General features: G+C 38.9%; 2 protein-coding genes across 3 annotated transcripts in view; one reads left to right on the top strand and one right to left on the bottom strand.

The window, feature by feature from the left end:
- Nucleotides 1–1,274: 1,274 nt before the first annotated feature.
- On the bottom strand, nucleotides 1,275–4,367 carry LOC129097438 (transcription and mRNA export factor ENY2-2). 2 transcript variants are annotated; one of them, XM_054606291.1, is made up of 5 exons: nucleotides 4,277–4,367; nucleotides 4,105–4,175; nucleotides 3,923–3,993; nucleotides 3,773–3,847; nucleotides 1,275–1,547 (listed from the first exon to the last, which is right to left on the bottom strand). In XM_054606291.1, exons 2-5 carry the CDS (start codon nucleotides 4,170–4,172, stop codon nucleotides 1,471–1,473), a joined length of 291 nt encoding a protein of 96 aa, XP_054462266.1. In that variant the 5' UTR covers nucleotides 4,173–4,175; nucleotides 4,277–4,367; the 3' UTR covers nucleotides 1,275–1,470. The 2 variants fall into 2 exon arrangements, with proteins under 2 accessions (XP_054462266.1, XP_054462267.1); XM_054606292.1 differs by having other exon boundaries at nucleotides 4,105–4,187; nucleotides 4,277–4,363.
- Nucleotides 4,368–4,537: 170 nt separating this feature from the next.
- Nucleotides 4,538–27,764, top strand: part of nudcd1 (NudC domain containing 1) — a 44,906-nt gene continuing 21,679 nt past the window's right edge. The window contains exons 1-6 of the mRNA XM_054606290.1: nucleotides 4,538–4,775; nucleotides 6,268–6,422; nucleotides 8,364–8,549; nucleotides 13,806–13,989; nucleotides 15,622–15,810; nucleotides 22,774–22,981. Coding sequence (XP_054462265.1) covers nucleotides 4,538–4,775; nucleotides 6,268–6,422; nucleotides 8,364–8,549; nucleotides 13,806–13,989; nucleotides 15,622–15,810; nucleotides 22,774–22,981 — 1,160 coding nt within the window. The remainder of the gene's footprint in view (nucleotides 4,776–6,267; nucleotides 6,423–8,363; nucleotides 8,550–13,805; nucleotides 13,990–15,621; nucleotides 15,811–22,773; nucleotides 22,982–27,764) is intronic.

The raw sequence follows: 27,764 nt of genomic DNA, 5'->3' as shown, positions 1-27,764 counted from the left end.
CATGTTGTTCTCCTCTTAATGTCTATTATTTCATCCAATGCCTTCATTTGTTCTTCCCAAAGAAATAATTTTCTTCATAAACAATTATTTTGTGTGTCAGTCAGCTGTTTAGTTGATAAAATGTCAAAATAAAATACAAACATGTTGAACCGTGGCCAAAACAAATCAAACTATTTAATTAATATCCATTGATAGTGTAGTGAGAAGTAAAATAAAATACTGAGCAGTAAAAATTATAATTATGAGAGCTAGGTACAACATTAAATCTTTTTTTTGTGACGTTTTGAAGTGTCCTAGCCAGCATGCTTTTCTGACCCACAATCCTTTGCGCAGCAGATATATGAGCAAGAGGGTCAAAGTTCAAGGTGCTATGTTTTGAGGAAGTGTATGCCCAAATTGAATGCATACATCATGCAACAGTACGTACTTTGTAAGGGCAGCTGCACTGAAAGTAAAAAGAAAACGTATGGAATTTGGTACACAATGTTTATGCATTTTAATTATCCTGGAAACTAGAGTAAAGTTGGGTAGCGTCAGAGGATGTTGACAAAACTTCATATTAATTTACTTTAATTAAGATTAAACATCACAGTTTACCCTTTCCTTTGTCGTTATTTGATAAATGCTAATAAATAAAACAGTTTGTTAAGGGGGAAAGTTAAATAGACTTTGGGAGAGTAGATTTCCCTGAAGCCTCCTGTATGCAGACACAAACACCAGCTCACACACCAAACTGAAAATAGTCTAAAATGTATAATTATTCCCGTCACTGTCAGTATTCTCTAAAGTCTGCACGCTCATATGACTAATTCTTTCTATAAAGTTGAGGAAAAAAGGTTCTAGATATGTTGTCCGGTGGGTTCGGACAGTGATTTAAGACGTGTGATCATCAACTTCCTCTGTGTGATTCTAAAGAAAATACAGTCACTGATCAGGCAAATTGCATAACAGCAGCAGCATGAGCTAAATGCACAAGATGTGTTTAACCAGAGCCTCTCACGCTCTCTGTAATTTTAACAATGAGAGTAGATCTCAAACAAATGTCTTCTTACGTAACTTCATAAGACCTAAACAGCCCCACAACCATGTATGAGAGGTAGACAATGACATTCCTGTCATATCATCTTCGATCTTTTTTTCAAACACAGTAAACTCACCTTGCCTTAGGTTGAGAAACAATCTAGGGGAAAAAAAGTCCGCATTTTTGGGAGTTTTTCATGTCACACAGGTCAACATTGTCAAAGATAAAGTCAGGAGCAACAATGACCAAAAATAGGCATGACTTTATTTGTTTTGTTCTTTTTTTCCAAAACTTCTGCACAACAAACTAAAATCAATATGAAAACACACAATACAAAATAAAAAAATAACACTTGAGCATTGCTCACAATGAGAACAAACATCAGTTTTGGATTTGAATTGTGAGTAAAAAAAAAAAAAAAAAAAGTCTAGACGATGAAGTGGTCCCATTCACAAGGTAGCGTGTTGAGCTAAAAAGGCTCTGATTCTCTGCAGCAGCTCTTTCTTCACGCTGTCCGGTACGAGTGCTGCATTGGAGGAAGAAGAATCGTTGATAAACCAGACAAATTATTACACACACTTTGGAGTTACATGCAGTTCAAAACAACAGCACCATGAATCACAGCCTCTAAATGACTCATAGATTATCACGGTCTTAACAATGTGCTGTTATGTTTACAGCGTAGCATTTGTGATCTTGAAGCTCTGATTGAAACCATTGGCATACTGTGTAAGGAAGAGATGCTGATCTCAGCATTTTTTGTGCAATTGTAAAAAAGATTACTCAAATACAATTCTTAGTACTATTTAACTGATGCACTGTGCTTGTCCATCCATCCATCCATTTCCTTCCGCTTATCCGGGGCCGGGTCGCGGGGGCAGCAAGCTAAGGAGGGTCCTCCAGATGTCCTTCTCCCCAGCAACACTTTCCATCTCCTCCTGGGGAACCCCGAGGCCTTCCCAGGCCAGATGAGATATATAATCTCTCCAGCGTGTTCTGGGTCTACCCCGGGGCCTCTTACCAGTTGGACTTGCCTGGAAAACCTCTAAAGGTAGACGTCCAGGAGGCATCCTGATCAGATGCCCGAGCCACCTCAGCTGGCCCCTTTGGACGCGAAGGAGCAGCGGCTCTACTCCGAGCTCCCTCCGGATGTCTGAGCTCCTCACCCTATCTCTGAGGCTGAGCCCAGCCACCCTACGAAGGAAGCTCATTTCGGCCGCTTGTATTTGCGATCTCATTCTTTCGGTCACTACCCAAAGCTCATGACCATAGGTGAGGGTTGGAACGTAGATGGACTGGTAAATCGAGAGCTTTGCCTTACGGCTCAGCTCCTTCTTCACCAAAACGGTCCGGTACAACGCCCGCATCACTGCTGACGCTCCACCGAACCGCCTGTCCATCTCCCGCTCCATTTTACCCTCACTCGTGAATAAGATCCCGAGATACTTGAACTCCCTCGCTTGGGGCAGTGACTCACTCCCAACCCAGAGGGTGCAATCCACCGTTTTCCGGAAGAGAACCATGGCCTCAGACTTGGAGGTACTGACTCTCATCCCGACCGCTTCACACTCGGCTGTGAACCGCCCCAGTGCGTGCTGAAGGTCACGTTCTGAAGAAGCCAACAGAACCACATCATCTGCAAAAAGCAGGGATGTGATTCTGAGGTCCCCAAACCGGAAACTCTCCTCCCCCCGGCTGCGCCTTGAAATCCTGTCCATGAAAATCACAAACAGGATTGGTGACAATGGGCAGCCCTGGCAGGGGCCAACACGCACTGGGAACAAGCTCGACTTTGTGCCGAGTATCCGGACACAGCTCTCACTTTGGTCATACAGGGACCGAATGGCTCGTAGCACTGTGCTTAATCAACTTTTATTGAGTATGAAGAATCTCCAGTTTGGAAACATGCCAGATGCAAACTAGACAGATGTGGAGCCATGTGCAGCTTACAGCTGACCAGATATATTATTTATTTATATATAAAATATTTTACAATGTAGAGTTTTAACCTTGAACTAGAAAAATATATACAATTACAACAGTTACATACAACCGTCAGATATCCCCAATGTTCCCGTCATTTAGTAGTTTTAAGTTAAGTTCTTTTTAAAGGTGAAGAATTTAAAGTTTAAGTTTTACACTTTTGTTTTTTTAAGTTAAGATTTGTTTTTGAAAGTAAGCTTTTTTTTTTAAGTTTAAGTTATATTTTTCAGTTAAATTTTAAGTTAAGAAAAATAATCAAAATCGTTTTTTCTCACAGCATTGTTTAAATGTTCTGTATCAGCTTGTTGTTTAAAGCTATATCACGTCTACAAAAGCTGAACTATTCCATGATTCTTATGGCCGAACCATTGCCCTTAAATGGAAATATATTACATTTGTTATGGTGACTACTGTATTTGGTCCCTTTCATTTAAATGTTTTTAATTTAGTTTAAAATGTCAAGGTAAACATTTATATAATATTCTAGTTTTATTAATATTACATTCCATTGAATTTCTTTTTGTGTGGGATGAATACAACTTATCACATCTATTCCAGATATCTTAAGCATTTAAAATAAAGTTCTGTGGATTTAACCAAAGTTTGAGTTTGTACTGACTGACCTTCCCCCATTGAGAGTATTTCTTGTTTTCCTGAGCAGATTTTACAGACCACCCCAGATTAAGCTCATTAACAGAACTCTACTTGGTTAATATCTCTGTACTTCTTCCTCCCCCTGCTGTTGTGTTTGCACATGAAGATCCGTACCTCTGCCTTTAGGTGTGACTTCTGTGACCAGGTCCTCCACTGTGACGTGCTCCAGACCCTTTTCTTTGATCACATCTGCACAAAATAATCGATCAGTGAAGCCAGGTTCATGGAAGCACCGCTACACACACATCTGCCCATACAACATACCTTTGCAGTGTGCTTTCAGCTGATCCTTCCATCCGCACTCCACCAGCTTTGCTCTGAGCAACTCCTTCAACCTGCAGCCACACATTTGCATTCAGTTTACGTTATTTAAACGCCCGATTTAAACTACTGTCTCTAAAACAATTTCACGACCACAAATCACTGAAGAGTAAAGCTCGACTCACCGCTCCCGTTCCCCCATTTCTATCAGCTTCTGGTTAATTGCAGCCCTCATCTGGGAGTCTTTGCTCATGATCTGTATCAAACACTAGAAGTTTCAGATGGGATTCAACGACTTCAGGGGAATTTAGCTACTAAAAAAACGTTTTATTTTGCTAGCTATCAGGTAGACGTTACCTTTTATTTGTCGGGATGGATCAGCTGGGGGAAACACACAGTTCCTTCACACAAACGTACCGTCTAAAAACGTTAAAAGCGTAAAGGTTCCGCTTTGGCCGACCCTAATTCGCCACACACCGACAACTTAATTGATAAAAAACAACAACTAGTCATCTATTGCACTTTTCCCGCATGAACCCGTGTTGGCACGACTAAAGCCATTAAGATATGTATTAAAAACGCTTTGAGATAAAATACAAACACTCGCACGAGCAGCTCATGTCCGCCGTGAAATGGCTCCGGGTGCGCCTAAACAGGAAACGTGTGTCTTCCACAGCATCTTCTTGCCTCACACATAGTTGTGGACAAGCTTGTCAGATAAAAAAAAAAAAAAAAAAAGACATGGCTTCATCGAATTATTCCTTGAAGGTCAACAGAGAGCTGTTGGACCCCAGCTTTGAAAGTTACAGGTTATCTCTGGACGCCATACCAACGTACAGCGTGGAGCTGGATGCTGGTGAGAGACACTGCTTACAGTACAGTTAGCAGGTTAGCTAGCCTAGCACTGATGAGAGCTCTAATTTACCACACCTGTAGCAGCTGTCAGCAACATAGAGCAACGAGCAGAGGTGTTTTAATTTACAGTTTGATAGTAATTTAAAATGTGTTATGGTTATGCTAAGTAATGATGTTGAAAGCTACTCTAGCTGTTGCAGTAGCTAAAGGTCCCCAGTTTAGCTATAAATTAGGGCAGGTTGGAAAAACTTCTTAAAATTGTAAAGAAAATATAACTCATGGGCAAATCAATAGTGACGGTGTATTTTTCAACCAGTCACATTGCAGGAAAATCTGTGTTTCTGTACCAGAAAACCCTCATGTGCCATAGAAAATACATTTTCTATCAAAACAACACAGTTTAACGTTTGACATTACACTGGTTTATAGTGTGCCCACATATTACAGAAAATATTTATGTTACTTCAATACTTTTAAACTCTTATACAGTGCATGGCCTAAATGCCCACATAAATAATATGATGGCATATGTAAAACTGTAAATAAGTAAAGTTTGAACAGGCTGAAAATACCTGTATTGGTTTCTGTTCATGGTCTAAGGGCCATTCGAACAGATTGCAATGTAAGTTTAATATTATGTAATGAACAGAACAGACAGAAATGGTAAAATATTGGTGTCTGTGCCAAGAGTTTAAGACTTTTAAAGATATTTTTAAATATTCACTATTTTAAAAACTGTCAGTTTTGCCAGCCCATATTTAGGGGGTTCAAAAGGTCCCTAAGAAAATGAGGAGAGTTCACATAATTATTTTACAATATTTTAAGGACCGAATGGTATTTGTATTGTCTTCAATGTGGAACACATTCTTTAGCTTCACCGCATAGCATTAAAAAGCAACACAAGATGAGAACATGCAGTTAAAAAATATCTACTAAAAAAACAGCGAGCATCCGGTGGCAAGATTTTGTTTGTGAAGGAGGCAGAGGAGGCTATGCGTTCTCTATCTTAATTGCATTTGGCAGGAATGACTCGCTTTTACTGGTCTACAACAGCTTACCGGGAGGTGTGAAGTGCCAATAATATAAAACACATAGAAAATACCAAAGTGAAAAAAGGTTTAGTGAGGAAATCTCAGTCAGGACATGGAAGTAAAGGTACAAGTAGACAATGAAATAATTATGTTTTTTTCTATTAATTTTGCCACAGCAGCAGACATGTTATGAGATATCTTCTGTTTCTAATTAGAAATATTTAGTCACATACATAAATGATCAGCAATGCCATTGTCACAATCTGCCACCTATTAGTCATAAACCTAGTGTTGACTCTGAGATTAATAGTATGTTGATATAAAGGTGTACTGTGTCTCTTTAATGTTTAACAGGAGTTTTAGTAATCTCACTCGTACATTATTGAAAACGAAAAAATGCCAAAAGTGCTGTCTCATTTTTATACCATATTTAAAATGTCTGCTTCCCCACCTGTCCTGCAGCTGTGGAGGAAGTGAAGCTGAAGGACACTCATTACACCCTGGAACACATGCGTGCTTTTGGCATGTACAACTACCTCCACCTGGACCAATGGTATGAAGACAGCGTTTTGTTCGTGGACTGCAAAGGACGGGTTCTCGGTCTCACAGTCACCCTGGTGAGCTTTTAAATCCTATTGCTTTTTCCCAGAAGAACTTGTTCCTGGTAGATATTTACACATGTTCATCGTTACCTGGTCGCCAACGTATACGTGTATATTTATTTGTGACGTCAAAATAAACGGTTGTGATTCTAATGTTGTGACAGTGGCATTGCTGGTTGGCTTTAATGCACCTGACACACCAGCAGGTGGGGACCAAATACTTGTGTAATAGCAGCATCAGCACACGGTGCATTTCTGATGTGATGTCTTCACTCTGTCGTATGAAACCTCAAGGAAGCTAAAGTTTTGGACAAGTCCTTGTGTGATTACGTAATTTACTCAAAGTACTAATCCAGGTTCGTTACCCAAAAGACCAAAATGCTGAGAAGAGGAGCCAAATCAGCCCAGAGATCTTTTCAGCAAAGACTTCTTTTATGTCCAAGACATCATTGACCATGATTAGAGGTAATTGGTGGCCTAAATGATGATGATCATCAGGATGTAATCCTGTGAGACAGTATTTCTGGCTTTCAGTGGCATCATTAAATCACCCTTTTATGAAAATGTGTTGCTCAAAATCTAATTACAATCATCTCATGGTAATTATCGTCCCTGACGAGCCATTTCTCACGCATATTTGCAGGGAGGTGACGCCCGGCACATTTGCACAGAGGCGGTCCACGCTGAAAATGGTCTCAAAGGTGCATCATGCATTAGGTAGCGATATGATACGCAGTGTCAAGCTCCATGGCAACAACGGGTCAGCCGCTGCACAGTCCATCTTGAAACACTGTTACTTCACGCAATGAGTAATTAATGTTCACGAGGTGGCATATCTATCTCTTACTAATAAGGCTCTGAATCACAGGTTAGGCCAAGTCACATGGGCGGGCCAACTGACAGTTACGTCTCTCTTTGATGAGTTACACGTTGTTTTTATGTTATTCAGCTCTAATATTTAGAGTATGAACATGGGGCTTTTGAGCAGAAAGAATATTATGCTAATCATCCTGTGTGTCTTTATATTGGATGTAAATTGCAGAATGTTCTTATGGGTTTAAAGTGCCCCATTGAGTGTGAAAGCATTGACCTTTGTGTTCTTCTGTAGTTCAAAGCCTTCTCTGATTAAGTGTTTCTGTTTTAGTCTTTGTGAGTCATGACTGGACTGCTTTAAGAACACAATCGGATAGTTTGGTAGCAGTGAGAAGAGTTGTATCATTTTTTCCCCTCATTTTAGGGACACTATTAATATTGTTTCTAATACTTTTCTCCACCACTAGTGCTGAAACAATAAGTTAATGGACACAAATTATACAACAACATTTTTGATAACTTAGTTTCTTTTCAAGCAAGGAAAGCCAACACTTTCTTCGGATTCTCGCTGCTTCTCCTTGTCTTATATGACAGTAGAATTATAATAATCAAAACAAGCAGCTTGCAGAGGTCACCTTGGCCTTTAACACATTTTAATGTTCACTTTTTCACTATTAAATGACATTTCAAACACCAAAGGAATCATTTAAAATATATAATATTATATTTCAAGAAAACAGGGTTTGACAGTAAGAGTTGCCAAGTTGTCATGGGCTACCATTTTAAGAAATTGACCACCTATTAACATGAGAAATAGGGACAGCAAATTCTAGTAAAGTATCAAACTACAAATAATTTTGTTTGGTTTCTGTAATAAAGCTTTTATTCTTTTATGTTACATTTTCAATATTAAGCTGACTTATTATTGCATAGTATCGTGATTACTCAAAATATAAGGTGACAAAAAATGGCAACCATATTTTCAGTTTCCGCAGCCAAAAGTCTGGCAACCACTTTTGAAAGTAAGTGCTAACGTACTCACTGCTCATATGGATCACACATAGGTCAGATTGATGTGGCATCAGTGCTATCTGTCTGTGTCGTGGATGCAGTACTGACTGATGTGTTGTGTTGTGAATCCAGGACACCGCTCTGGGGAAGCCGAGAGAGTTCTACCGTATAACAGCTGACTCCAGCCAGACCGAGCATCGACTCTGTGCGTCCCTCAGCCTCACCTCAGCGACCTGGGCCGCTCTCTCCGACGGCGCCGGCCGACTCCACCTCCTCCGCACCGGCAAGAGGGGAGACAGCTCCCATACCAAGTGGGAAGTGAGTATAACAGCTGGCTTTACTGCTTTAATTAAGTAATACACAAAGATATTTTCAAACCATTTTGTGTGTTTTCCATTATGTATCTTCAATAGGTTATTAAGTGTAGCAGTTGTAATGTTATCTAGCAGTCAGTGTCAATATATCTATCAAGTTGTATTTGTATAGCAACTTTTTAAACTATTCAAACACCATTAAAAGTGCTTTATAAATGACTGACAATAGGAAAATCGAGATAAGATGAAGAGACTAATGCACACCAAATAAAGTAAAGGAAAATAAAGAAATAAATAAAATATGTTTTAATACTAAAACATAAAAACACACAAGATACCGTATAAAATCAGAGGTAATAATAAGCAATAGTAATAAAAAACCTAAAAATTATAATGTGAGAGTAAAGGGGCAGTAGCTAGTCCATGACCTTTTATTGACCTCTATTGGTGAATGAATGGAAGTGCAGCAGCAAAGACTGAACATGCTACATCTATTTACACTAAGAATTAAGATCTATCTATCTATCTATCTATCTATCTATCTATCTATCTATCTATCTATCTATCTATCTATATATATATATATATATATATATATATATATATTTACACTAAAAATTAATATCTATCTATCTATCTATCTAATTCTACAAATTGACACAAACATGTTTACAATAGACGCGAGTAGCTAAGCAGAGATCCTACCTAGTGTATGTTGAAGAGGAAATATGTCACCATGTACTACTGTAACAACAAGCTGCATTGTCATCTGCTATTTTGGCTTGACACCACTACCTATTGGTACGTGTTCATCTTGTAATGTCACTTGATGGTTAACATGTTCACAACTGTTAAAAATGACTCCAGGATTGAATGTCTAGAAAGTGAGTGTCCGGAGCCAGATATCTCAGCATCTGGTGATATGTCCCATTAAGTCAGGTCTGCACAATATATCCATTTATTATTGTCATTGCGAAGTCAACTTTTACATAAAACACATTGCAAAAGACTTGGGATATTGCACTCAGGGACCTTTTGAGGGAGGTGAAATCAGGACTTTAAAATGTGGCTTTTTTTTGCGCAATTTTTTGTTTTTGTTTGTTTAATAAAAGAATGTCAGAAATAAGTGCCTTTTTATTTATTTAATTCAACAGGCAATTTGTAATATATTAGCAGAACACCGAAAACAGCAGAAAGGCAGAACTGCACTTTAATATCTATTTTAATATCGTTATCGCATGATTCAACGTTTGAGTCACAAAATAACACAACAAATACGTTTGTCTATGCCAGCAGACACTTTTGATGTGAACAAGCCAATACTCGATATTTGTTTCATCTCTAAAACTCTTAGGTGGCTGGTAAAGTAGTTGAAGGATGAGGCTAGAGATATTTAAAATGTCTCTAAATGTCAAACTCCATTAGGGGGCGCTACTGTAGCTCACCTGGCAGGGCATGCACCACCATGTATCAAAGCTTTGCTGCAGGTCATCCCTCTCTCTCTTCAATCTATCAGCATCCAATAAAGCAGAAAATATTAAAATAATAAATATAAACCACATGAAAAGACCAAAACCAACAATGATCTTATTATACACTACTGTCTCGGTCTCCAAAGCCTGATATAGCTTATTCCTCTGAGCCTTCGTCTGTGGATACACTTGTCTTTTCAAAGCGACTTTTTGTGAAGAATTCAGCTGTGTTTGTGTGTTTGTGTGTGTGTGTCCACACTTAACACTTCAATGCGACCTGTCTGATGGGATACATTTCGTGGTCAAAGGAGCCGCTGTAAAACAGTGGATAAACACATTTCAGTTCTTATAAATTCTTCACAATAAAAGTCCCCCGTTATAGGTGATCCGTATTCTTCCACTCTGCAGTATTAGTAGACCTTTTTTTAATGAAGAATACCACTAACAAAGCTTAGCTAATTCTGTGATACACATTTTCTTCACGATAAAAGTCCATTATTTTGTTATTCATAATATTTATTTTTGAAGCAGCAAAATCACAAAATGTTGTGTTTTCATCATTAGTAACTAACAAGACTCAAAAGCAGATCTCAGCTGTGCTCCAGCTCCGGTTTACCTCCTCTCTTTCCTTTGTTCTCCTCGGGAGAGGAACTCCTGTGTTGGGTGAAGACGATGGAGACCTACGTTTGATAAATTGTCCCGATCGTATCTGCATCCTGTCTGCACCTCAGGGAGATCCAAACTCAATGCGAGCCAGGCCACCTTGGTATTTGGTCTGGCTGATCGGATCCCAATGCGAGCATGATCAGATATCGGAGCGTACAGACCTGACAGTCAATGGGTCCTGGCATGTGTAACCACGGCCTTAGAGCTCCATTGTTGTCCAAAATCTATTTAAACACATGACTGAGACACACTATTGCACTTAGTGGTCATTATGATGAACAGACAGGCTCTGTTACATAATATGAATACATCTACATACTGAAAAGTGTATTAATCCCTGGCAGAAAATAGTCACGATCCAATGCACTATTTCCTCCTGACTGAGTAGCGCTTGGTAAAAGTGTAGGGAGGTCAGACAGTATTCAGAGACAGACTATCGTATAACAAATTGCCAGTCCAGCCTTTTTTTTTTTTTCCTGGTATGTATGCTAAAGTTTTGTTATAGAGAATAATGAATTAAAAGTAGGTGTGATACAGTATGCAGGATTCAAAGAACTTTATGTACAGCATATTCGAAGGTAGAAATATCAATATAAACAATGGAATTATCTATCAGTATCAGAATCAACAAAATTTAGACTACTGTTTAGAAAACAAAGGACTGTATAGTCTTTTAATCTTGCTCCTGCATTATGAAATGTCCTGTTATTGAGCATATACTCTTTTCATAAGAATAATTTATTCAAGCTTTATATTAGAACCAGTCTCTGTGTTTCTAAAGTTTAGCCTTGGCTTGTTGTAATGAGAGGTCTTTGATAAGATTAGTCTTTGTGCACTTTATCCTGTTAACAGGCTGCAGTTGGGATTGGCTTCAAATGAGAATGCAGCCTCAGAACATGCACACTCGATGTGATTCTGAAAGCAAAGTTCAAGAGTGGAATTTGTAATGAAGATTCAAGCCCTCGAGTCGGTCCAGTGTTCTAAGTTTAAGTCCCAGCTCTCGGGGATCCCTGTACCGGTAATAGACTGACTCATAAACCACTTATTGTTTTGCGTCACACTAAAGTCAAGCATATCCACATCACCTTCTTCAACCAGACAACTGTAGACATTGATTGAGAAATACTAGTTTAAATCAGCATTTTATTGATAAAATAAAGACAAATATGTCCTTAATAAAGCAAACTATATAGCAAACTGATGCTAACAGTTAATGCTGTGGCCCTCATTAAAGCATCTTTTACAGCCCAAACGAATGATGCAGGGATAATCCTCAATTTATGTTATTGTATTAAAGGCTATTTTAAAGTTATATATTCTGATTTTCTAACACCTCTAAACCCCTCACAAGTTTTATTTTTTTTATTTGGGTAGTGGTTATTAATAAATAAAATATTGCAGTCTTCTCGCTGTCAGCAGATGATATAAAGGAAAGGTGATCTTCAGCATGTGTCTGAATACTCAATACTTATAGTAATATTTATTAGATTTCAGATTGTTTGGGAAATAAATTGTTATATGCATAGTTGGCTGATTATTATTTAGTTTTTAAAGAGACCGACGTTGAGTTGACTTTAAGTAGTTTTAAGAGTGTCGGCCGGATGTAAAAGTTAATCTATTTCTAAATGTTGGCAACATCTTTGCTCCTAAGCACTACTTTCTGTTGCTTTTCTTTATCTTGGATATTCTCTTAGTTAGGAACCATATTACCAACAAAGCGTTGGGCTTCAGAACACACAAATATTTAAAAAAACAACAAAAAAACATCAACAACATGACTTTAAAGAACCTAGATGCAGTTGAAAAAGTCTATAAAAATACATTGCTAATGTCACATGTCCTTCAAGAAAGGTATGCATTCAGTATTTGGCAGGATTATTGAACACATTGGCTTTTACTTTACTCTAAAACTCCTCCTTGTGGGTCAAAGCTCAAAGTAGGGGTTCAGAGTGTGAGAAGCATCATTTACATTCTGAAGAACCTGTTTCTTTGAATTTGAATTATATTTCTCACTCAGTTGCATCCAAGCCTTCGCTTTGATTTTGCTATTATCTTAAGTTGATGCCCTATCTGAGAGGTTAGACATGACACAACTCACCTTTTGATCAAATTATCATCACAAATTTGTTGGTGACATTCTAAACAATCATCACACTCAGTAAATGTGTATAATTTGCTGGGTGAAATAGCACCTCGGACCTTCTCCCCTGAAGATAAGTGTTTTTCTTTCTAAATGTATTTAAATTTGTTTGATGTTAAAGGAGGAGGTCTTTATTTTAGGCCAGGTGGCCTGACATGGACATCAGATCTGTTGTTGCTCATGCTAAATAGCTAGTTCTGTTAATTCCAAATGAAGGAAGGTTACTACCTCTGGTCAAAGTATAACAGGCTGTCAAGGTTTAAAGATGTAAACATAAGGAGTTTGGCTACAACTAATGATTATCTTCATTATTGTTAAAAGGCCTTCAAATGTCAGAAAATAGTTTAAAATATCCTAATATTTTGTTCTGTTTTGTCAAAATCCCAAAGATATTTATTCTAGAGTTATAAAAAATTGAGAAAAGCGGCAAATCTTCACATTTGAACAATTTTAAACTCATAATTGTTTCTGCTTGATAAATCCATAAAATGACTAATCGGTTGTTGAAACTATTGGAGATTGATTTTATGTCAATCGTCTCGTCGATATATTGGCCAATTCATTTCAGCTCTAGTCTGTAGTTTTGTGCTCACAGTACCAGTAAAATGTCCATTAATTATTATTACTCTGACACAGATTACCACATCTGTCATAACGGGGTAATGAGGAGCGCTTTATTACTAAATAAATAGTCTTCTTGCTGTCAGCAGATAATATAAAGCAGGGATGATCTACAGCCTGTGCATCATATGAATACTGAATAGTATAATTTATTTGGTTTCAGATTGCTGGGGGGAATATATTTTAACAAGCATAGGTGGCTGATAATATTTAAATTTTCTCTCAACAAATTGACCCAGATTACCACACCTGTCATGTACTTAAAGCTTTATTGTTTTAGATTAATGCCAGTTGACAGATTTGGCCCAGTGTCAACTGTGCCCTGTTAATATCATTGTATTTGTTGATTCTGTGCCCGTAGCCACTGTTCAGTGAAGACATGGGGGAGCCTTTCACCGTCCTCCACAGCACCTCACATGTCCAGGAGGGAGTCCACACCATGGAGGTCCTGCTGCTCCGCATTCAGAAAGACCCGCAGGAAACCAAAGGAAGTGGCTACTCGGTGTCTCTTGAGTGGATCACAGTCGCCAACACGGCAGGACATGGTGGGTGGTTCACTGGCTTATCATTATTTCAGTAATTGAGCATGAAGTAAAATGAGACAATCGTGTCATACATAATTAGGTCTGAATTAGGATCTGATTTTCAAGCCTGTTATTTTTTTTCATTAAAATTTTTACAATATTAACACACAGCAGATGACACAATTATTTGTTAATCAAGCCATACTAGGAGGTTAGTCATGCTCAGCCATTAATGCGCTGTAATTATCAGATGAGATTAGTGTACTCTAAAGCAAACATTGGCAAGAAGAATTTTCATTAAAGTTCTTGGCACATGTTCAGAAAGAAAGACACTCTGACTAATGATTCAAAGATTGGAGGAAAAAAAACAGAAGCAGCCTTTGGAGATTCCCTTCTTCATTAAGTTAGATTTAAATATGCAGCCCTTTGATATCTGCGAGCTGTAGAATAATCTTCTGTTTGTTGAGTGTCTCACTTTTTGACTAAATGTGTATTTTGTCAATGATTGACTTTTAATCTAGCGTCACAATTTTTTCCTGAATAACAGAGGACGATGTGATTCTCCAAAATCAACTTAGTCATACAGTATGAGTTTTATGAGGTGCTAATCCGTAGTCAGCGTATTACCTTAAGCAGAGGACCATCCCCAGTTTGTAGAAACATACAGGAGTAGAAGCAGGGAGCAAAGTAATGTACTGCTGTGGACGAGGGCAGCAGCAAAACGTGTTTGAGATAACAAAAAAAATCAATATCAATTAAATCTTACGCTATATTTAGAATATTTTCGCCACCTAACCTTGCCGTCACACACCCCTACCGACAGAGAACTGGATGTTGTTGCTAATTATTTACATGTCCCACCCTGGAAAGAAATCCCCCTAGCATTTAGTAAACAGAAAGTTTTTTTTGCACGTTTCTTTCATAACAACAGTGGCATTATGTAAACAAACTGGCATTTAAAGGGTTATAATTCTGAAAATGTATACATATTTGGTAGTTATGATCATAACTGAAGATTGTTAAACGATTTAACTATTCATGAAAAATATAAATAATGTCACTTTTTTGACACCTACATTTTTGTCCTCCAAGGACAAGGATACATGTTAAGGTATTTAATATAACTGTCAAAACAATAAAAAAATCATTTGAATATTAAAACAAATATTATAAATTATTATAATTATATAATTATATTATAATTATATTATAATTATATTATAATTATATTATAAATATTAAAAATAGGAATTAGTTGGGGCCTATATCTCCTTTAGTTTTACTACAATATGGACTATATTGGAGCATTGCAATGTTTCACTTCTTCCCTATACACTTCTGTTAAACCTCTGCTGTAATAAGCTGCCCATTGATATGACTTTTTGCCAGTGTGAGATATTATAGTAATCAGTGGACACCCGATGGTGGTTGGAAAGAAGGTTTTGTTTGAAGAGCTAATAGCTGACGGGATAAAACATTGTATATTCAACTTGCCTTCGCCCTGATGGAAATAACTTGAACCCTTGGGAGTCAAGTAAAATACATGAAACATGTCAATGATGCTGGAGTTCCTCTTGGTCTCTGTCAGAGTTTAACATTAGACATGATTGCTTCACACCTTTTATCACCGTGTCGTTTGGTTTCCACGTGCAGGTGAGGAGAAGAAGTACGAGGTGAAGAAGAGGAGAGTCCTCAGGGGGAAGTCGGTGCCTCACTATGCAGCGGTGGAGCCGCAGGGGAAGGGACTGATGGTGGCCTCTGAGAAACCGTTTGCCTTCACGCATGTGGACGGTCGTCCTGTGGAGCTGCCCGACCCAGAGCCCATGGAGGTGGAGAAGACAGGTGGGTCAGAGGTGCTGCTGAGAAATCTGCCAGCCCACTGCTAGAAAGTTATTACTGTGGTGTGGATAGATTTTTTTTCCCTCTTTACATCACAACTCTACCAGGTATTTTGACACTTTAAAAGCAATTCTTTATGGCATGGATCATATTTTCCTATGTTCTCCAAGCGCAGTCATTTCAAAGCGTCAGTTATATTGTTTTGCACAAGGGGTGAGAGGATCTTTACAACAAAACACCAGTTTGAAGCTTCATTCAAAATGTTGACATTCAAATTATTTATATTATATACTTAGAGAAGCATTGCCTCACATGTCTACGGTCGTGGACATGTGAGGACCAATATGGTGGGCACAGCAGACATTGGGCAACATTATCTTTCATGTTTCTCCCCTTCTGACAAATTTGAATCCATTATTCACTCTCCTTTTAGCTCTATTTTGGTCTCCACCCACACCACCTTGGAAACATTTCTGAATAAGTTGCTGCTTAATGCTCCACTTCCTTCACCAGCTACTTGCTTACATTGTCGGTCTAGCTTTTGGTGCTGGGTAGGTTGTGCACATTGGGTTTATTAGAGCTTTTTTGCTGAAAGAGCTGCCTGTTGCCGCTGGAAACGGGGTTAATGCGAACAGAATTTGCAGGCAATGAAACCACAGCAATGAGCTGAAAGAGGCCAAAAGGTTTCGTAGAGCTGCAGGGTTTGGTGAAAATTCTCTCTTGCTCGACACTACGAGCAAACCCCTCTCACACTGAACTTTTTCATTTGAGCCATTGTTATTATAAAACCTCTGATTAGGGGTTGTTAAAAAAAACATTATGGCATAGAACTAATTATAAAATACAATTTCAAAGAGGAAGAAATAAACCCTAATCCACGGGTAGTGTGTGGCATAAAAAAATCCAATTCTAGGAACTCAGTTGGATGGTTAGAAATAAAAACCTTTAACTTAATATGGGCTACTACATTATAAAAATACCCCAACAGGGTGGCTTGACAAATAATGAGCCCATTAATCTTAATTCACTCACCTGTGTTAAGGTTAAATGACATGTTCATGCAAGTGCATATTGTTACAATGCCAATATTTTTAACTTTTTGCAAAGAAGTCCAATTCTTTGTCCCTGGCTCTCTTTGTCAAAAGATTTTGTTCAGAGAATTAAAAAAAAAAGTATTTTGACATGGTTTGTCATTGATCATACTTATAGTGTGAAGGTGCCATCTTTATTTTTATTTTTTCTTGTTAAGATCACAGTATAAAGCCAGCCAAAGAGCAAACCAGTCTGTCTGTAAAACTGTTGAAACAAAGTGAAATACAAACATCATCTGGACTCTGAGCTGCTGCCCTGCCTCCCTCCCTCCACATAAGACATGATATCATCACACCACTCACTTCTTGGCATTTCTGTGACGAGACCGTTTCCGGTTGATATGCATCATGCAGTTGCTTCTGGTTGTTTTCAGTCAAGCAACACTAGCTTCTTCCGCTCATTACCTTTAAGAGGCACAAACTGACTTGCTGGGTTGTAGCCATAGAAACGCTTGAGCAGGCAGCAGAATATTCCCAATCAGGCTGGGTTCTCTGTCAGATCTGGTAATCTCACTCTGTGTAGGCCATTTATTACTGCTTGTACTGATAGTTTTGGTCGGACACAGCCACACTATTATCTTTCTCCTCTCATCAGCAGTGGCCATTGAAGTGTCTGTTTAGTTTGGTCAGCGAAAGAGTGAGAAATAGGGATTTATGTTTAGGCCTACAGTGATACATATTGTTCATTAATATATTTGTTATGTAGTTGATTAATCAATGAACTGTTTTGTCTAACAATGTCAAGAATGTTGATAAATGCCTTACTTAAGCCAAAAGGGATCATTGACCAACAGTGAAAACACCAAATGTTTGAAAAGTAGCACATGCTCACATTTTAGAGACTGGAATACAAATATTTAGTTTGAATACTTGTTCAGTAATTGATAAACAATTATCAAATTGCCAGTAATTTATTTCTAATCTATTAAAGGAAAACTTTGATCCTTTGCTAAATACGCTTATTCACTGTCATGCGAGACTTGAATGAGAAGATTGATATCATTCATGTCCGTACAGTAAATATAGATAGGGTTAAGTCAGGAGAAGGTGAGCTTAGCAAAAATATTTTAAATAGAGGTAAACGGCTTACTTAGGTTTATACCCTAAGGTAACAAAATATCAGCACACCAACAACTTCTATTCTCACTTTCATATTGTAATTTGTTTGTTTGATGCATATTACCTGCGTTGTTACAATTTGACAGAGCCATGCTAGCTGTTTCCCCCCATATCAAGTTTTTAGCTAATTGGCTGCTTGCTGTAGCTTGATATTTAACCTACAGACATGATGCAGTGTCAATCTAATCATCTAACGCTCCCAAAAAAAATTGCTAAATTGAATACATCTTTCAACAGTACTTATGATTTGTTTTAAAGTAAGATTCTTGACTTTGCTTTACTTTTGTATTTTATAGACACTTACTTTATAACCTTAGGTTCAGAGCAGCGGCCATATTGGGACTATTTGGGGCAGCCTCACATGCACTAAAAGGCACAAACTGCTGTCCGATTTATGGATACAAAGGACAGAGAAGCTCTAATCTCAACTCATACAAAGGGAGAGCGACTTAATTCTTTGCTCATGTAGACATCACTCCTATATATCTTTACATAGAAAATAGCTGTTTGCTTCTATATCAATATTCTGAATATCTTGTAAAAAGACTTTAAATTCAAAAAACATCCTGTTTTTAAGCTAAACCAAATGTTCATATCTGACTGGTTTTTATTCCTTTTCCTGTTTCCACACTCGGTTCTGCTCACAACCTTTAAACAAGCAGACAAACAGCCACCCACTTTTCCAAAGGATTAATAAAAAAAAACACTGCGGGTGACTGAGACAGGGCAAAGTGTGTGTGTGTATGTGTGTGCATCTTGATGGTGCAGAATAATGGCAGCTTTTTAGCCAATCCTTTTATCAGCGCTCTCTCTTTCTCCTTTTGGAGTGGAAGAAGTGGATTAGGTGTCAAGAGAGGAGGCATCTTCAAAGAGGCTTGTAAGTGATGAGAGAGGAGATGCAAAAGAGGGAGGAGAGACAGGTCACATAATGGTACACTGATGGAGAAGAGGTGCACATATTCATGTATTATAGATACTGTAGATAGAAAGCGTCCAAATGAATGGTTGGAAAATCTCTGAAATAAGATCATAACAGGACACCAAAAACACTTATATAAATGCCAAAAGTACAAAAGTGTGTCTATAGCTCATTTATGTAAGTAAGGGCTAGGTTGGCATTATATGTGTCTTTTTCATCAGTTTGTCCAAGAGAGAAGTTCAAATGATGAACACTGGAGAGGTACGGAAAAGATTTGGGAAATTAAATGAAAGATTTGGCAGCTCCCCATCTCCCCTTCTCATTAGATTCTTTGTTGATTCAGTCGACAACAACAAAAGGTGATAATGAACACGTCTCAGTTCCTCGCGGCCCCGCCAGATACGGAGCAGGTCTGTTGGTTTGGTGCACCATAATTGGACCAATTTCAGTGCTCAGGCTTTGCCAGTAATCACAGAGTGAGTGTGTTCTACGACAGTTCTTGCACTGAGTTTTCTCTATAGGAGTGTTGTATATGAGGAAACTGGCATGAAGTCGTCTGTGTATGAATCACATGATTTAGCTTGTTTTTTTTCCCCTTCTGTCTTATCGAAATATCCTGCAAAGCTATTGTCTTTTATTCAAAATAGTCATAACACAGGCCTGTGTCGAAGCATCTATAATTTTCTTTAGTTTAAAGCTGACTGTATTTTAACTTATTCAGAATGGAGGAACCCACTTTTAAAGTCAGCATGCTGTCTATGGTATGTTTTTCTTTGCTTAAGTACCTCCTGTTTAAGGACTGTTGACATGAAACATACAAAAAATAATCATCCTTTATTTAAGTATAACCATCAATACAACGATGTAAAAAACTACTATATAAGTATTAAGAGCTAAATTTACTAAGTATGTAAGTAGCATGGATGTATGAAAAGTAATTCAAGTATTTGTTTTGCAGAACAATGGCCCCTGTGACTAATATTATATATAAACTATTTGATTGGTAAAGCTAGGTTTGGTAATCTTAAGAAACTAGTAAGAGTACACTACATTTTTAAAATCATCCAACCAAAAGACTCAGCCCAGTGTCAGTGTTGCTCTTTTCCAATAAAAGTAACATTAGCTCCCAAAGTTTCAAAATCTAAAGCCACTCCCCCAAAATTATCATAATGAACGTAAGCAGCCAACACAGCTACTTTTAGTACTCACAGCTGTAAAGCGAGCAGCTTGTGGAAGCTCGTCAAATCAATACATTTAGGACAAATAACATGATTGGACGGGCTTATCACAGTCCTGCGACAGCCACAGATACCAGATTTTTTTTGTTTTTTTGTCAAAGCGTTTGATTAATTGACTGCTGTCAGAAGATATCAAATAGCAGAGTTTACCAACCCCACTTTAAATACTTTTTTGCATTTTTTTTGTCAAAGCTATTTACTACTTTTTGATTAATTGACTGCTGTCAGAATGTAATATCAAATAGCAAAAATACTTTAGAAGAAGTTTACCAACCCCACTTTAAATACTGATGCATCAATGTGAAAGAAGCATTATACTTTTGCAACTGGTCAAGGTCGAGCTATTTACTACTTTATGTGCTGTTAATTAGTTTAGTCAATGGTCTTAAGATAAATCTGAAGGCAAAATGAGGTAGCATAGAGGACAATTTTGTACAATTTTTTTAAATATTGTTTTACATTTATACCTCTTTGAGACTCAAAACAGTTATTTAAATGACTAAATAGATGTTGTGCAGTAAAATGGACAATATTTGCATTTGGAAAGTAAAGAGGAGTTGTGTCATAGTAGAATCGATAGGAAATACTCAGAAAAAGTACCTCAAGTACATGGGTTAATGTACTTTGCTACTTTCCAGCACTGAGTAATGATAATAGTATTAAACTATTTGATGTGTACGCTCACAGCAGTGCCTACTATTTCAGATGAGTGTGAGGGGGATGAGTATTGTCTGCCTCTCTGGTACTCCTGTCTGGCAGTTTAGGGGTGTGAACATTAATATAAAAGTCCCCCAGGTCTTACTTTGTAGTGGGTGTTAACCATTTGTTGTTTAGACATTACTAAGCAGTATTTTTGAATTAAGTCTGGCCGTTTTCTGTTTGCCAGCGAGTGGACTGTTCAGTGATGGGGTCACTGTATTTAGCCTCGCAGCTACATCACAGATAGGGAGAAGCTTTACACCAGAGGCAAGAAACTAATGTATGAATCTCCATTCTGATTGGCAACGGATAAAAAGCTTTGAAGGGACTATATTTTAGAAATATTTATCAGTGAACAACCTCTGACTCCTTCTCCAAAAAGCGATTCAAGCCCAAGGCTTCAAGGTCGTTTCCGATCAGTTGTGTTTTTCTCCATTTATGATTATGTACTCAGCAGGCAAAGTCATTTTATCAAGCATCTGTAGACTGTTAAGAGACAGAGAGGTTAAAGAAGGACACAAGGCCTGCTTTTCATACATTTTCCAACAAGGCTTGGAACACAAATGGCCTGCCTCATTCTGGGTACACATCCATTGTCGCCACCGCCATCAATATTTTGAAGGCAACGCTCTATCTCTGTGTGACGACTTTATAGCACACAGCACGGTAAAGGTGTTGTCACTGACACTTATAAAATGATTTGGTTATGGATCACAGCATGGACGCAGGCCAGTGGAGGTGCTGAGTCAGAGGCAACAGACAAACTGGCTTCTTCACAATTTGGTGAGATCAGATCTGTTTCTTGTTAAGAAGAATCAGAGAAGCGGCTGTCATGTTTGTGAAAAAAGCGGTGTTAAAAGGAAGTAGTTGAGTGCCGATGCATGTACTTATTCAGTGTTGTGTTTTAAAACACTATTAACTGTAACTTATTACATGCAAGCTATTACATACACAACTATAAAGTACTTAGGAAAAAAATTATATAGTAAGATATGCTTGTTTCAACGTCCTCTTAATTTGTTTGTTTGTTTATCATATTTTATTGTATATTTTCTTCTATCTATTGTCACACAATCTTCTATCTATTGTCACACACCAAGGCAAATTCCTTGTATGTGTAATGTATTTGGCAAAAAAACATTTCTGAGTCTGACTCTGAGAAAACATGCCTTCTCCAGTGCTGCTTAATGTTCATTTGAATTTTTAGAACATTAAGTATAAAATCTGGATCTGGATCGGAATTAAAATAAATATTTCCTGTGATTTTTAAAAAATTTTTTACCACGACTTTAGTATATATATGCCCGATTTTTATTTTTTTAATCAAGAAGCAGCGTTACATTAGAAAAAGCCTTATTTAACATAGTAATATTGTGAAATCCTAAAAAACAACATGAATCAGCAGCTGGCTTGGCTCCACTCCAAACACAGCTGATGTGTTCCCTGGCTGATGGTCTAATGTTGCACTAAATTTAATTGAGATCTGTTAACAGGGTTTTGAGGAATGATTCTCAACAGAAAATAAACAGGAGTCAAACCTCTTAAATCCGCTGTTGGCCAAGCTGCCAGTGGTTATCTGGAAATAATGATTTAAGTGAGTTACTGCAAGTGCCACAACAAAATCGGACGAAGTTTAGGTCTGACAGGACATTTCTGCAGGTTAAAATGGCAAACTGTGCAGGAGACCTGGCTTAATAGCTTTGCTGTGAGCTCGGCCCTCGTAGTCCCCCTTGTGAGATGATAATTCATTTATTTTAATAGTCTTCCATCTGCAGTGTCGCTGAATATTCAGAAGTAATTCCACTCAACTCCTGCACTGTGACAAATGTTTTATGTATGACTGTAAACACCGGCACAGGAGCGTCATTAACTACAGCACCATAACGTTTCTCTCTCCCAGATCCCATTTACTTCTGGCAGCAGACGGAGGAGGACGTCACGGTGTGCGTGCGCATGCCCGAGGGTGTCACCAAAGAGGAGGTGCTGTTCAGGCTGACGGCAGACCGCATCAGGCTCGCGGTTCAGGGTTTCGCCTTGATACTGGAGGGCCAGCTGCACGCATCTGTAGACCCAGAGGCCAGTGCCTGGATCATCAAGGATGACAAAAGGTGTGCAGAGTTGTTTATGAATTGTTCTTTTGATTTCAGTATCCTCAGGAGCACAAACAGCCGCGACCCCAGAAACTTCATGGTACGTCATTACAGCAGTGTATCAGCTTTTTATGCCCCCACACCACAAACGAAGTTCTTCAAATTTGGCACAAACGTTCACTTTAACTGCGTTCCAAATCGCATACTGTTTCTGTTTATTTTTAGTACATGCTGCAGCTGACCTTACAAAGTATGTACTGTTGCATGCAGTAGACTTTCAGTTGGGACACACTACTTTCTCATAACATGGCAACATGAACTTTGACCCACTCGCTTGTATATATGCTGAGCAAAGGATTGAGGGTCAGAATAGCTAGAAAAGCACGCTGACTTGCATACGGAAATATGTGAACAGATTTTTAAAACATCCTGGTATTTTTGGCATACCTCATTTGACTCATTCACCCAGGCAGCATGATGTTCATTTAGTAAATGATGGTCCCATTTCGAGTAAAATAGGCCATAAAGCAGTGTATGCTTTGTGGTGGGTTTACTGTGATTGACAGGTTGCCGTTGTTACCAGAGCCGTATACAGCTTCTCTTCGTTACTCCTCCCCATTCCAAATATGGCAACTTCATTCGTTGCAAAAAACAACAACATGGCGACAGCCGTAATCCAAGATCGCAACGGCAAAATCGCAAAACTCGAGTCTTCCAAACGGCCGTCAACAAACCAATGGGTGACATCACTATGACTACGTCCACTTCTAATATAAAGTCTATGGTTGGGACATATTCAACCATTTCTTGGCATACTAAATAGTTTGGTAGTTTGGGTATTGGAAAGCACTATATGACTCAAGGATGAACTGATTAGAATTTGGAGGTCAAAGTTCACTCACAAAATACTTTTTTGGCCACAACCTAGGAATCCATATGCAAGTTATGACAATTTCTCACAGGATAAAATGATGAAGTGATGACATTTTGGACAGACGGATGTAAACTACAACATGACTTTGTGGAGGCTGTAATTCTAGTTTAAAATCTTGCTTCTGAATGAGGGGAACGGTTTCCATCTACCGTCTTGTTTATTCTCCTGCATGTTCAGGACCTCATATCAAAAACCATAACTCTCACATATGTGTGGAATAGTGACTATGTGCAGTATTCACGCGGCATTCCAGACACATGTTGTGAGCTTGGATCTTGAGTCGGACTAGTTTCACTTCCTATCGTAATGTTTTTCAACTTAATTGAAGGTTTTATAAAAGTACAATGACGTACTGTTGTTGTCTTAGGTCCCACTCACACATGACAGCACACTTTCTTAAGTCCTATGTCCATTTCTGGTGAATTGTAAAATATTTTTTCATCAATAGAGCAATATGGCCAATTATACTGTAAAGAGATTCAGGTCTTGAAACAGTTTCAAATATGAAGGAGGGTTGATCTCTTCACTGCCCAGAGAGTAAATGTGAAAGCATTCAGCTGCTTTTCAGTGGTTAATAATTTCATGATTTCCTGAATCACAACATGAGCAACAATCCCTCTGTACATTTTCACCTTGTTGTGTGTGTCCCCCTGACCCTGGTCACAGTGTCCCCGTAGTGTGTCTCTCTAGGCAAATTGGCCCCAGTTAATTTGCCCAGAGCAATTTGAGAAGCCTCATACACTAAATCAACAGTGTTGGGAAAGAGTCACCTCGCCCAGAATAGGGAGACTGGGACAAACTCCTCCAAACTGGAGGAGAACTGCTGACCTTAACCAGGGACCTATTTGATCAGTAAAAGGAGAACTTAGAGAAACTCCTGAAACTGACCGACATGTCTGAGAAAACAGGATTCAACCAGGGAGGATTATTAGAACTAATGTTGCCCTTGCACTTACTATAGTCTAGCTGCATCCCTCCTTCTGTGCTTGTATTGTTTCACCTTGCAGTTATAAAACGAGAATAAAACATCACCCCGGGGATGAGAGGTCTAAGCAAAAGAGACAGGGTCAATTCTAGACTTGAAGCGAATACATCTCAACTCACCCTCTCACACTGGACCGGTCAGACGGTTCCTTTAGTGCAGGGGTCTCAAACTCGCGGCCCGCGGGCCTATTGCGGCCCGCTAGACGATATTTTGTGGCCCCCACCTTAATATGAAAGTTTAATGTTAGTGCGGCCCGCGGGTTTTATATGAATGGCACTTTACAGTGTTGTGTGCGGAGCTGAACGAGTACCCACCAATCACGGTGGGGTATATGGCTCTCGGGGGCGGGACATCGACCGGGCTTGATGCAAGCAGAGAAACATTCTCAATGAGTGACAGTGACAGCAGCGTTGCCATGGAGAGTTACAGCAGCGTTGCCATGGAGAGTTACAGCAGCGTTGCCATGGAGAGTTCTCTCCGTGCCTGGCTGGCTGCCTCGTTTCTATTAAACGCGGACATTCGTCCCAGCGCTGCGTTCACAACACCTCCAAAAGAAAGTTTTTTAAGTTGCTGCCCAGCGGGACATTATACGTATATATGTCTCTCTCTGACAAAATAAATCAAAGTGATGCGTACGCGGCGAGATAAAAGAAAAGTAAGAAAATAATGTAGCCTAATGTGGTCTGCAGTCACATACCGACACCTGTCCGTCGGCAGGAACAGTCCCCGATAAAGCAGAAGAGCTGCTGAGTTTGTGTCCAATGCACGGCCGCACCACAGCCAAGGATATATTCCAGGAGCTGTGCGAACAGACTGGTGGGCATTACCACGGATGGAGCCCCGTCTATGACCGACTGGTAGCGCTGGTTCAAAGAAAGTTAGAGGAAAATGCAGATCCAGCAGTCGTTCTGCACTGCATCGTACACCAACAGGCACTGTGCAGCATGTCATGTCTGTTGTCCTGAGATGTATCAGTTACATCAGGTCCAGGAGTTTACAGCACCGCCAGTTCAGGGCCTTTTTACAACATATGGTGATGTACTTTACTTTAGTAAAAGTACATCATTTAGTAGTGTCCTGAAGAGATTTTCTGACTTAAGAGCAGAAGTGAAGAAATTCATGGAAGATGACAGAATGGATGTTCCTGAACCTGATGATCCAGGGTGGGTTATGGACCTTGCATTCCTAGTGGACTTAACACAGGAGCTGAACATCCTTAACCTGAAGCTCCAGGGCCCTGGTCAGCTTATCACTGCAGCTTATGAAAATGTGAAAGCCTTCTCCGCTAAACTGAAATTGTGGAAAACTCAGCTTTCTGTAAAATATCTCAGCCATTTCACAACATGCAGGTCTCTCGTGGAGGAGGGCACAGCCTTCAGTGGTGGTGAATATGCCTGTGCTAGTGAAAACCTTCTGCAGGAGTTTGATCAGCGTTTTGCTGACTTCAAGGCACGCTGTGACACTTTCCAGCTGTTTGCTGACCCCTTCTCAGCTGATGTGGAGAGTGTCCCAAGTATGTTGCAAATGGAACTTATTGACTTGCAGTGCAACAGCGATCTAAAAGCTAAATTCAGAGAGGCACAGGGAAAAGCAGACATGACTGGACAATTCATGAGAGAATTACTTCCATCCTTCCCTGAGCTGTCAAAAATGTTCAGTCGGGTAATGTGCCTTTTTGGAAGCACGTATCTGTGTGAAAAACTTTTCTTGACTATGAACTTTAATAAATGCAAGTACTTAGTGATGCCCATGTTGAAGCTGTACTCAGAGTTTCTACTGTAACCTTGATCAGGGCAAATGTTGCTCAGCTGTGTGAGCAGAAGCGCTGCCAGGTCTCTGGCAAGAAATAGAATAAAGCACAAATGTATTCAGGGATTGTATGTGTTGGTTCAGTGCAATGTTTCAATAAGTTATTAAAAACATGGAAATAAAAAAGTAAATTTTCAAAAATATTGCGCTTTCTTGTAGTGCTTGAACGTTGAAGTGGCCCTCCTATGAGACGACAATACCAGCAGTGGCCCCAAGCCAAATTGAGTTTGAGACCCCTGCTTTAGTGGAACGTTGGCAGAGGTCGTTGAGGTATTAAAAAAGCTCTGCCCTGAGATTGTTGGGGTTGACGTACTACTTCAATGTCGAAGGAAAGTTTTAATTATTAGCTTACATGGCAGACATTGACTCAGATTGCACAAAACGTATTGCTATGACGTTGGAGTCAAATGCAGATTTCACTGTCCTGATTGCATAAAAACTGTAAACTTTTATTCTGACTTAATTCATTTGGCAGTGTGTTCTTTATTCTGTGACAGTTTTCCTTAATTAGATTAAACACAATATATCGCCTAGCTTACAGTGAATCAATACCCCCGTATCAGTGTGTCAGTCAAGACACTGGAATCTCCAACTTTTATGCAATACCTTGTAAAATATCGATATCCGAAACCATTTTCGAATAGCACCAGGAAGAATTGACAATCATTATTTAAATTTTAGATTTTTATCAAAAGATAAATGTAACATGAAAACGCGACCTTTCTTTCTAAACATTAACAACAATTTTTCTTGTTTTCTTGATCTATTAATCCAGTAGTCAGTATGAGTTGAGTCATATCCTCCACTTTAAGACCTTTCATCTTTGTGTCTCTATCAGCTCTCCAGTCTCAATTTCCTGTTTCTGCAATGAGTCCTTCAAAGCTCCATTCAGTGTAAAAACATGTTACATAGCCTGTTTGTTAGATATCCAATCATCCTTGATACTTATAAAGGTGTGTGTGCGTGTGCGTGTGCGTGTGCGTGTGCGTGTGTGTGTGTGTGTGTGTGTGTGTGTGTGTGTGTGTGTGTGTGTGTGTGTGTGTGTGTGTGTGTGTGTGTGTGTGTGTGTGTGT

The sequence above is a fragment of the Anoplopoma fimbria genome, chromosome 10 (genome assembly GCF_027596085.1).
Source record: "Anoplopoma fimbria isolate UVic2021 breed Golden Eagle Sablefish chromosome 10, Afim_UVic_2022, whole genome shotgun sequence".
Lineage (NCBI taxonomy): Eukaryota > Metazoa > Chordata > Actinopteri > Perciformes > Anoplopomatidae > Anoplopoma > Anoplopoma fimbria.
The sequence above is the reverse complement of the archived record's forward strand: the minus strand, read 5'-3'. Positions and strand labels throughout refer to the sequence as shown.